An 11,240-nucleotide genomic window follows, 5' to 3' on the forward strand; every position below is an offset into this window, starting at 1 on the left:
TTCTGCTGCACCTAGGGGGCTTTCTGGCAAATGACAGCTGCAATAATAGCGTATATTATCTCTGTTTCCTCCCAGCAGCCCTGCAGGGAAGACACAACAGAACCAATCCTACTGGCAAGCCAGTGGGCACTAAAGGTGCTAGGTGGTCCACAAGCAGTGAGGAACAGAGATGGAATTTGAACCAGAGTCTGCATGATTCTCAAGCTCAAGCTCTTGGCCGCTGTGTGTACTTCTGGGGACTAGAAATGGAGAGGACACCCAGCTGGGGGCTCCAGGCCCTAGGACAGACTTGGAGGGGGATAGATGCCTCCCACATTGGTCCCAGAGCAGGTTCTGACAGCTTCAACTGTGTGGTTCACCTGTGAACTTGGTTCAAGGGGACAAGACAGTGTGTGTGTGTGTGTGTGTGTGTGTGTGTGTGTGTGTGACTAGGGTCACTCCTGGAGTGCCACTCTGCATCCCCAACCCCACCTGTACCCTAAGCTGGGGGAGGAATCCCTGGTGAGCAGTAGTCTTGATCTGATGGCTCCTGTATTTCTACTCATGTTACACTGAGCGTAAGGGAAGCAATCTTGAAAATCATTCCAACCACCTGGCACTCTGTCCCATAACGGGTGACACTCGAGATAGATTTCCACAGCCTTTTTTTTTTTGACACCAACTTCAGACTGGAAGTTCCTCTTCCAGTCTAATTGAAGTAAGCAGTGCTGCCATCTACCTTCAACTCTGAAGTTCCTGGGCGGAGCCTTAAGTGGCTGAGCTTCATGTAACCTATAATGTAACCCTGTGAAATTCACACGTTTTAGGTAGAGAAGGAAAAAGAAAGGTGCAAGCCCTGTTCCAGGAAGCAGGAGGAGCAAGAAGGCCCTATAGCAGTAGGAGAATCTCCTGGTCTCCCTGCCAGGGCCTGGGCAACCTGGGCTTTCGGCCCAGAGAGCAGGTGGACAGATCAGCGGTAGATGGCGCCACACTGAGAGGTGAAACTCCAGTCAGGGAGGGCAAGGGACTTGCCCCAGCCAAGGGATAGGCACCAGGGAAGTCTGGCAGGTGGGGCCCGCGGGGGAAGAGGTAACACAGGGAACCTCCTGGAAACAGAGAAAGGATGCAAGGGGAGAGAGGAGCCGGTGAGCACTAGCTCAGGTGGAAGAAGGAGACGGAAGAGACAGGAAGATGGAGATAAAAGCAGAGGCCAAGAGGTGCACTCATAAAGAGAAACAGACAGAGATGGATAAAGGCGGGGGGCGGGGGGGGGGGGCGGCAAAAAAGGAGACCAGGACTGGGTGGGAGAAAAGGGTGGGGAAGGAGCAGGAAGTCGTGAAGACATAAGGGCCTCGGCGCGGGGGGGGGGGGGGGGGGGGGGGGGGGGGGGGGGGGTGGGGGGGGGGGGGGGGGGGGGGGGGGGGGGGGGGGGGGGGGGGGGGGGGGGGGGGGGGTCCTGCCGGGCCAGCCCGCCGCTCCAGTCCCTCCCCTTATCTGTCACTCAAGGCGATCAGAATCCCCTCCCCCCGGGGCTGGCCGGGGGAGCTCGCCTCCCAACCTGCCCCAGCCCAGAGGCTCCCTTCCCCAGGCCCCCTGATCGCCGCCCCCTGGGACTGGCTGTGCAGCCCCGATAGATGGTGGGGGGCCCAGCTGGTGTGTTATCAGCCTCCTCCAGGAGCAAGCCTGAGCCACTCAGCGGCTGCCAGCCTGAGATTAGGCCCCGGAGGGTCATTAAGCACCGCCCTGGCCCGGGCCCAGCCTCCTTTCCCTCCCTCATCTGGCCAGGCTGGCAGGTGGGAACAGGCGATAAGGACTGGGGGCTCTGGGGCCGGCAGCCCCGTGCCCCCTGCCCTCTGCCAGGGCAAGAACATGGGGTGGGGGAAGGTCAGTGCCAGCGCGACACCTGCAAGGACCCCAGGGTTCCCACCATCCTGGTCCTTCTACCATGGAGAGGGGGCTAGGGAGCCTCCCAAAGAGGCCAAGGCAGGGAGAGGGTGGCCTGCCCCAGGAACCTGGCAGGACAGCGACGGCCAACTGCCACGGGCTCCTGCTGGGAAGCCTCACAGGTGAGAGGGGCGGGGCTTCACTTGCTGAGCTTTTGCAGGGCGCTTGTGGGGCCAGTTCTGAACCCACCTCCACCCCTCAGGGACAAGGGGCGGGGGCGGGGAAGGAACGGAGCTTCCTGCCAGAAGAATGCAGGCAGCCAAAAGGTTCAGACCAAGGAGGCTAGAAAGGAAGAAGGGGGTGTTTGTGCCTTAGCAGAGGCCCTCAAGTAACTTCCATCTCTCCTTCAGGAATAGGCTGGTCTGGCTGCCCGCCTGGTTCTGCCCTCTGATCTAGTCAGGGAGGACTTCCTAGACAAAAAAGAACCTTGGCAGGGCCAAGAAAAAGGAATATGCAGAGTTTAAACTGACAGAGGTGGGTAAGAAGGCATCTGTCTACATGAGCACAGCCACAATTCTCTGAGCTTCAGCTCAGAGAAGGAAGGCAACTTGTCCTGAGTCACACAGCAGGCAAGGGTAAGCCTGCCGTCCCTCTGCTCACGGCTCTTCCCACTGCTGCAGGCTGCAAACTAGACCTCCGTGCGGTGAGAAAGGCTAATTCAGATTTCAGATGGATCTCTCCCTGAGTATCTGGCTGAAGCCTTTGAACAGCAAGGCAATGGCTGAAATGGTGAAGCTAGGGGGCTGTGATGGGTTGAGACAGCTGGCAGAGGGAGATCTTTGGGACAAGGTGGACTGCCTCCTACCCTCTAGCCCCACTCCTCTAGATCTGGGAGTGCTCCTGGGTGGGTCTCAGGTTGTCACCCACCTGCCCCCAACTCTGCCTGTTCCCATAAGAATGACAGTCACAGGGATGAGGGGCTTCCAGGGTCAGCCAGCCTGCTAAGTACGCCTCCTCCCCTGACTTCCTCCTGCTTCATTCTCCTGGGGACCCAGTTCCCTGACTCCACCCCCACCCAGAACTAGGAGTCAGTGGCACTTGTGAGGATGATTTTACTCCAGCTCTGTGGCAAGACTGGCCAAACTGTCCCCAGAGGGGAAGCTCAGCTCAGAGAGGACTATAGCTCTCCCAAAGTCACATAGTAAGCCGGCAGGGGACAGGCACTCAAAGCTGGGCTTCCTGAGTCCTAGCCCAAGACTCTTGGAGCTTGCTAGAGCTGGCTGGATGAGGGATGAGTGAACCGCCAGCAACCAGGCCACATGGAGGATAGGATAGGGAAGGGATAGGGCTGCTGCACCAAGAAGGGCCCAGAATCACAGTTGTTAAGAGCAGGTCAGGGGAGGGGTGCTGGCAGGAGGGTCTCTACAAGGGGTAGAGTGGCTGAGCTTCCTAGCCCCATGGGCCTTTAAGAGAGGGCTTCTTGGATAATCCTCCAAAGTTACCATGACAGTGGCTTTGGAAGGTGATTGTCATGATTCAGAAAGCAAGACTGGGCCTGGCTGTAAATCTGAGGGGCTCTTTCTGAGCCCTGGGAGCATCAGGCCTGGAAATACGAAACATCTTTATTTCACAGAAATAAGAGGCATTTCCAAGGTTAGAGGAAGACGGTATGAGGCAAGGCAGGAGGTGATGAGCTGACTGTCCTCTTCAGAAGGGTCTTCTGAATTGAATTGGGTGGGAGACCTCCTAGGAAACCCCCCAGAGCCACAGCTGAGCCCTAACCTGGATATAGCCTGAGCTTCGACTTTGGCTGGTGACCACTCCAGAGAAGGTGGGCAGTGTGGGGTTGGAAGAGTCGGCCCCTTACTGTAGATTCCTACACAGAGAAGGAGCAGCTTGAGTGGTGATCTGGGCATCCATCACAGGCACCTGGGCTCACAGCTGGGGCCCACAGGCAAGCGGGGGTCACATGGGGGTGCTTCGGACCCTGCCCTCCTCCTCGGGGATATTTTCATAGGCATTCTCGTGCTCGTTGGACCTGAAAGAGGATGACAGGGGTCACCACCCATTCCATCCCATCCCCTTCTCCCTGCCTTATCCTGCACTGGTGACAGCAGTATCTTCCAGAATAAAAAATCCTTGAGTGCCAGAAGGGGTTCCCCTGCCCACATCTGGCCCCAGGTGCACCTGAGACTGGAGGCCTCTCAGCACCCCTCCCTGAGCCCCATCTCTCTCCTACACTGAGCCCCTCCCCCACTGGGCCCCCACTGAGCAACCCCCTCATGGAGTCCACCTCCATACTGAGCTGCCTCCCCTACTCACCCCTCTCTCCACATTGAGTGCCCCTGACTCATCCCTTCAGAGTCACCTTCCCCCACTGCACTCCTCCCTATGAATCCCAGTCTGCCTGTGAGCTGCTCCCCCTACCCGTCCCTACCCCCTTATTGGGCCCTCTCCCCAGCTGAGCCTCAGGTCCCCAAGGAGCCCTGCACCCTCACAAAGCCCCCATTGCCACCTCCCTGAGCTCCTCTCTTCACTGAGCCCTTCCCCACATGAGTCCTCCTCCTTCCCTGCCTTCCCACCTTCTACCCCCCTCCCACCCCCCAGAAGCATCTGGTCCTTCTGGAGCACAGGGTGGTTACCCTGTACCATCATCTCACCTGAAGCTGGCCGCCATCGAGGAGTACCTTCCGTCTGTTCCTACCAGGATTCCATCTGCCTTGTTTCCAACGGTCATGACTGTGTTCATGGGCTCCCTATGGATGGGGCTCATCAGTCGGGCTCCCTAGGTCCCTACCCTCTTTGTTCTCCCTCCTCCCCCTTGCCTAATCAGACCTTTCTAGGCTCTGGTTCTCACGAGTCCAAGAGCAGTGGCTGGCCCTGGGCAGAAGCCCTTCTCTCCAGTAGGGGCCCTGCCAGTGGCCTGATTCTGGCCCCACTCCATGGGCCTTCCCACCCTTCTCCCTACTCCAAGGTGGGGGCCTCAGGTCCCAGTCCAAGATTTGCAAAAGATGTATCCAAGGCCTCACACTTTGTGCAATTTTCCTTCTGGCCTCAGCTCAAGACCCAACAGGATTTAGTTTCTGCCCAGATTTCCACAAGGCTTTCCCCAGGGAATTAGGTACAGACATGGTCAACTTCCACTGAAGGCAGAGCTTGGATCAGTTGAGAAAAAATAACATTTCTGACAAAAAGTTCCTGGCCTCTTATTCCAGTTTAAACCCAGTGACTGTGGCCTCTGCTCCTGCCTACCTGAAACTATTCTTACATGGGTCACGGGGACTCTTACTGCTGCTTGTCCTTCCTTGGACACCCCACAGGCACCTCAGACTTAGTATGTCTCAAATTAAACTCAGCAGTTGCCCCCAGATCTGCCTCTCATGCTCCGTCTCCGTAAGTGGTACTATCTGAAGCCTGGACGCATCCTTGTCCTTCCTTCCTCCTGCCCCCTGCCGTCCCCATCTACCAACTTCTGGGGACCAGACCCCTAGACAGCCGTCAGACATGGTGCCTGTCTATCCCCTCTGCTCCCTCCAGAGTCCAGACTCTCTCCTGACCTCATGCTCTCAGCCCCCCGCCCTGCCCTTCTCACCTGCAGACTGGCCCCTACCCCACGCATGCACCACGGAGCAGCCAGAGTGCCTGTGCTCAGGCCAACTCTCATCCCAGGACCAGCGTACAAGCTCTCACCGGATTCCTACTGCACGAAAGATAAAGCCCACAGTTTGGGGTATAGGTGTACAAGGGTCTGCCAGGCCCGGGCCCTGCCTACCTTGCCAGTCTATCTCAGGCCTCCCATCCTTCTCTCTACGCATGACTGCTCGTGTTCCTGCAGTGGGCTGCACAGGGCCTTGGCTAGCACCCTGGCACCAGGCCCCTCCGTGGGAGCTACTGGCAGGTGCAGCCTTATTCCAGGATCGGCCAGCACAGAGTGGACTGGATTTCAGCCCACCGCCCTCGACCTCAGTGTCCTGCACTTTGGACCCCTGGTGGCCTCGATGCCCTCTTCCATCAGCTGCAATGCTCTTCCCGTGCTACTCTATCCTGAGAGGCGCTCCTCTGCATTCTTTAGGCTTCAGAATAAACATGCAATTGGAAGCCTTCTTGGACTACCATCCCCGGCCCCCCAGACCAGGGCAGGCCCAGCACTGCAGTCTGCTCTCCCTTTTACCATTGGTACTTGCACTGGGATCACTCCTTGTCTTCCGGTCTGGGAGCCTGAGAGTTCAGGGGTTGTGTCTGTCTGTCCCACTGCCCCCCTGTACCCCTGCACGTGGCACAGCACCTGACCCTGAAGAAAGATGGAGCCTTTCTTCCCAGAGATTTTCACAACCCCCATCACAGGCTAAGCCAGTGTCCTGACTCTACAGATAGAAACACTGAGACCTTGAGAAGAGAAGACATTGTCCCCAAAGCTCGCAGAACCGTGGAGGCCAACAGAGCCGTGTCTGGGGGCCGGCGAGCCCGAGCACCAGTCCTAGAGAACTTGGGCCTCGGTGTCACTTCTGCACAGTGACAGGACTGGACTCCGGGTCTCCGAGGCCCTCCTCACCACTACTAGAGCAGTAGCGGTGGTCCTGGGGCCTGCCCTGCCTGCCCAGCCCAGACCCCAGCACCCCCGCAGCACTCACGGCTCTTCCTGGCACCAGAAGTGGTTGACAGCAAAGGCAATTGCGACTAGGACCAGGAACACAGCCACAGCGATTAAGCCCTGCATCCAGGGCTGCAGGTTCCCCAGGCCTGGAAAGAGGGGAGCAGGGATGCTGCAGCAGGCTCGGCAGCAGTGGGGGCTGCAAGTGCAGAATGGAAGAGGGGGGAGGGGGAGGGGAGCAAGGGCTAGAGCCTGTGTCACAGGCCATCAGCCTGCTGCCAGGACCAGAAGAGACATTCTGAGGCAGCAGGGCTGGCAAGGAGGACCGACCTGACCCCACTGAGCTAAAGTAAGGGATGATGGGGGGGGGGGGGGGGTGGCGGGGCACCTGAATGGCTATCAGTTAAGCTTCCCACTTCAGCTCAGGTCATGAGCTCTGCGTGGACATCGGGCTCTGCGCTGACAGTGCAGAGCCTGCTTGGGATTCTCTTTCTCTCTCTCTGTCTCTCTCTGTCTCAAAATAAATAAATAAACTTTAAAACAAAAAAAAAGGGACGATAGTTGGAAAACAAGAATTCAAAGAAGAAATGAGGAGCCAAGGAGGGACAGCCTAGAGCCTCCACCTATCCCTCCATGTGAGTCACATGCAGGACGCCCTACAAGTGTCTGGGCCCCAAGGACCAAAGAGCAGCCCTCTGGATGGCCGGCCTGGGCCTTGCCAGCTGAGGGTATCTCCCCATCTCCCTGTGAGAGGGCGGGTCTGGCATCTGGAAGATCCTGTTCTGTAATGACTTTGCTCTGATACTAGGTAGGGGGTGGGAGTGTGGGACAGGCAAGACTGCTCAGCCAGGGGTGTCAGGGTGCCTGAGAGATGGCAGGGACAGAACACCTTTGGAAAGGCAAGGCAGAAGGGCAAATTCCCTTCCAGGTCGTGGGGCCCAGGTAGAAAGCTTCAAAAGCTGCTCCCCTTCTGTCTTCTCCAGCTGGATGCCTCTGGGACTAGGCCAGAGACCAGGTTGAGGCCCATCCATCTACCTTTTTTTCTTCTTTTTAATTTTTTTTATATTCATTTTTGAGAGAGAAAGAGAATGAACATGAGCAGGGAGGGGAAGAGAGAGAAGGATATAGAGGATGTGAAGCAGGCTCTGTGTTGGCAGCAGAGAGCCTGATGTGGGACTCGAAGTCTTGAACCGTGAGATCATGACCTGAACCGAAGTCGGATGCTTAACCGACTGAGTCACCCAGGTGCCCCCCACCTTCTCTATCTTTTGACCCTTGACCTTTGACACCACCTTTAACCCTCATGGTTTCCCAGAATCTCTGCCCTCAGTCACTGGCTGCCCCAAAGGGCTCTCCCCTCCCCCAGGCATGACTGTGTTCCATGAGCCTGAGGGAGCTTGACCCTGCAGAGGACAGACATGCAGTTGCAGGCAGGTCTCAGGAGGGGACAGAGGCCAGCAGGAGGCTCCCGAAGGGTCTTGCCTCCAGGCTAAAACACATGCATCCCTAGTGTCATCCTGTACTTTGAGGGGCCCAGGCTGGGCATCAAAAACCTTACTCGGCCTCACTCTCACTCAAAAGTCCTTCCTTGAGTCTACCTTAAATCTCTCCTGCTGCAGCGAAGGCCCTGCCTCCTCTCTGAGCCTAGTAGGTTCTGGGGACAAGGGAGGGATCTGGGAACTCTCTGGCCTGTGGCCAGGTCAGTATGGTTATCTTGACTTCCATACTTGCCAAAAAGCAGTGCTTTGGCTTCATTGTTTGCCCAAGGAACAATGGTTCCTCAGGTCAGTGACTAGGCCTCAAGCCCTGGGAGGCCCCTCCCTGCCTCCTCCAGACCCTTCAGCCAACTCCCTCCAGACACACAGGGAACTCCGGGTCCCTGCTTCTCCTTCCAGGTGGCTCTGAAGTGAACATACAGCACAAGGGTCAGAACCTGGAGACAGAGGTGATCTGAGTTCTGTCCCCGCAGGAGGACTCAACCATCCTCCCTTTCGGCCTCAAACTTTCACTTTGATTAAGTTCTTCTTTCCAGCTTATCTCTCAAGTCAGGCAAAATACCCTGAGGGCAAAGCGTCTCCAAAGGAAACCAAAACTACCCTCTCAAGAAATCAGGACTGCCCTGAGCCAGCAAGACCTCTGTGATTGACCCCAAGACAAAGACCTGACCTTCACTGCCCACCTGCAGGTACCCACCCACCTTTGTCCCACATTTTCCTTACATAAACCTGGAAGTCTTTTCTCCACTTTAGGGATAGTCTTTGCGACTCTGGTCCACCATCTTCCTGGTGTCGGCCTCACTGAAATAAATCCCTTTCCTGTTTCCCCACCACTCGTCTCTCCGCCTTTGGATTTTGTCAGTGGTGAGTGGCAAACCTGGTCTGGGCCCCTGGAGCCAGGAGCTCCTGCACCCTGGCTATATCCTTTCTTGCTCTGCTGTGTGATTCACACAAGTTACTCGACCCCTCTGATCTTGTTTCTAAGAGGGCTGCCAAGACTGCAAGGCAGAAGGGAAGTAGACGTGCATGCGAGCTCAGGGCTCCTGCAAGGGAGGGGTACTCTGGAAACATCTTTGCTGGTCCTCTCTGGACCCAAATCCCACCTGCTGAGTCCCCCACACTTCCAGATCTCAGGGTGTGGCTCCTCACTGGTGTGAAACTTTCCTGCACCCCAGCCCTGGCAGCAGCCCTGGGAAGTAGGCAGGGCAAGTTTACAGTCCTCGTTTTATGGATGAGAAAACTGAGTCGAAAAGAGGGCCAGTGATTTTCTCCAGGCTACAAGACATAGGCAGAGCTGGACAAATCTCAGGTACGCAGTGGGGACCACACTGGGGCACTGTCCTCTTCCCAAGCCCAGGAAGCAGGCCCCGGGCAACACTGCCCCTCCCCTGGAACAAGCCCACCGTTTGGGGGATTGCTTGGGCCCCTCCCTTCTTCCTTGTAGCCCCAGGACCCTGCCATCTCTAAGGCAATTCCTGCTCCTAGATCTTGGGTCTCAACTCCTCTAGGTCTCTAGTCCCCGCCCCCCCCACCTCCCCACCCTGCATTCCTCACTCATGGAAAACAAGTCCCAGACAGAAGCCTTGCTCAGAGATCTCTGCCTTTGGAGGTTCCTCCAGTGAGCCCAATCCCTGCTTCTCCTTCCCAACTGTATGTGTCCAGGATGGTGAGGGAGGCCAGAGGACCACCCCATCCTCCGCTGGGTTTCCACCACCCAGCCCAGCCCTCCTCGCCACAGCCACCACGGCAGGCCCAGTCCCACGCTACCTTGCTGACAGCTGGCGGGTGGCAATGCCGTGAACAGGCCCAGAATGAGCAGGATGAGGGCTGACATGGCTGCAGAAAGCTTCTGGGCCTTCTCTCTGGCTGCTGATATCTGGGCTCCTGGAGCTGCCGTGGGGTCTGTCCGTGTCTGCCTGAGATCAGCCCAGGCTTAGTCTGGCCCTGGAGAAGAGGCGCAAGTAAGGAAGGCGGCGAGGGAGGAAGGAGGGGAGGTGGAGAGAAACCGCCCTCCCTCCCATGGTAATGAGCTTCCAGGCCTGGCCTCCCCTGGCCGTTGCCCTGCCCACTCAAGCTGGCATTCGAGGTCATCTTTCAGAGGCTGGGTAAGAAAGCAGGTCTGAGGACCAGGGAGACAGGAAGAGAGTTGGTGCCTCACCTCCAAGCCCCCGGCCTCCCCAGTTTTTGTATCTGCTTTCCCCCTTCCTTGCAGCAGGGCTGGGCTCTGGGGAAAGGAGTGACACATTACTGCTCCTGCGGGCGGGGCATCTTGGAAGGCTGACAGTGGGATTAAGAAATCTGTTGTCTGGCTGCTCAGCCGGAGCTTGGGGAAAACCCCAGTGGCTAGGGAAAGGTCAAAGCTGACCCTCCCCCTCAGCCTGGTCTATTTCCTGTTCTCCCCCTCACCTGTCTCTACTCAACCCAACCAGACCAAGGGGCTCCAGCCTTGGGACTCAGCCTTGGCTTCTGTCCCTCCATCCCTGGCCTAGCTCAGTAGCTCTATAATCCACCCTCCCCCATGGGGACCATGACAGTGGGCCTGAAGGTCCCAGTCCCCAGCCTTCCCTACCCAACCCAGCTGTCCTGGCCCAGTTCAGCTTTCCTCTTGGCCCCACATGGGGTACCTGGAAGCTGGGTGGAACCTCCCTGTGACAAGGTCAAGGCTCGGTCAGAGGCCTCTATACACACCTTCTGACCCACCCCCACCCAACACAGGGAGACTAGCGGGTGAACACAGCCCTGCCATGGAGGCAAAGAAAGGACACCCCCAAGTGGAAAGATCCAATAGAAGTCCCGGAAGCCCTGGGCATTCAAACCGCAGGGTCACGTGGAGTCCATCTGACCTTCCAGCTAAGGAACTAAGAATGACCCAAGTACCTGTCCAGGCCCGGGACCAAAGGTCATGCTGGGTCTCCTTGCCTTACCCCTCCCCAGGAGTACAGGAAGCCAGAGATGCTGAGAGTCTCACTCCACAGACACCAAGAACGGAGGACCCAGCACACCAGGGCAATGCCTCAGAGGGAGTGTCCCCAGAAGGCCCTCCACGGTCTCCCTGCCCAGAAGCCACCAAGCCGCTGCTCACAGGACCTCATGGGCAATCCTTCCTATAGCAAGATGGTTCTGCCAGGGGCAGCAGTCACGTGTTCTGCCGCATCCCCACTTCCTGTGTCTACACATTCAAGCACAGCAGGTACCACCATCATCCAAAGATGGGGTGACGCAGGTGGTCTGAGGGAATTCAGCCCGGACTTGAGTGATACATCCATATATGTCCTGTTCTCCCTCCCTAA

The 11,240-nt window shown here is 57.3% G+C and overlaps 1 protein-coding gene across 4 annotated transcripts; it reads right to left on the reverse strand.

The window, feature by feature from the left end:
* Nucleotides 1-3,471: 3,471 nt before the first annotated feature.
* Nucleotides 3,472-10,591, reverse strand: PDZK1IP1 (PDZK1 interacting protein 1). Of its 4 annotated transcripts, none has more exons than XM_043574913.1 (5): nt 10,575-10,591; nt 9,718-9,894; nt 6,495-6,603; nt 4,524-4,619; nt 3,472-3,901 (listed from the first exon to the last, which is right to left on the reverse strand). In XM_043574913.1, the coding sequence occupies exons 2-5, from the start codon at nt 9,782-9,784 to the stop codon at nt 3,829-3,831; spliced, it is 345 nt and encodes a 114-aa protein (XP_043430848.1). In that variant the 5' UTR covers nt 9,785-9,894; nt 10,575-10,591; the 3' UTR covers nt 3,472-3,828. The 4 variants fall into 4 exon arrangements, with proteins under 4 accessions (XP_043430848.1, XP_043430847.1, XP_043430845.1 ...); XM_043574912.1 differs by lacking the exon at nt 10,575-10,591 and adding an exon at nt 10,109-10,222; XM_043574910.1 differs by lacking the exons at nt 6,495-6,603; nt 10,575-10,591 and adding an exon at nt 10,109-10,234.
* Between the last annotated feature and the right edge of the window lie 649 nt (nt 10,592-11,240).

This window comes from Prionailurus bengalensis, chromosome C1, assembly GCF_016509475.1.
Source record: "Prionailurus bengalensis isolate Pbe53 chromosome C1, Fcat_Pben_1.1_paternal_pri, whole genome shotgun sequence".
NCBI classification, from domain to species: Eukaryota; Metazoa; Chordata; class Mammalia; order Carnivora; family Felidae; genus Prionailurus; species Prionailurus bengalensis.

What these genes read in the sequence shown, in the direction of transcription:
- PDZK1IP1 (XM_043574910.1), bottom strand. Translation starts at nt 10,195, where the DNA reads ATGTGTCACTCCTTTCCCCAGAGCCCAGCCCTGCTGCAAGGAAGGGGG. An exon ending in ACCCGCCAGCTGTCAGCAAG is followed by an intron (nt 4,620 to 9,717) that starts GTAGCGTGGGAC and finishes CCCCATCCATAG; the next exon opens with GGAGCCCATGAACACAGTCA. An exon ending in TCGATGGCGGCCAGCTTCAG is followed by an intron (nt 3,902 to 4,523) that starts GTGAGATGATGG and finishes ATCCTCTTTCAG; the next exon opens with GTCCAACGAGCACGAGAATG.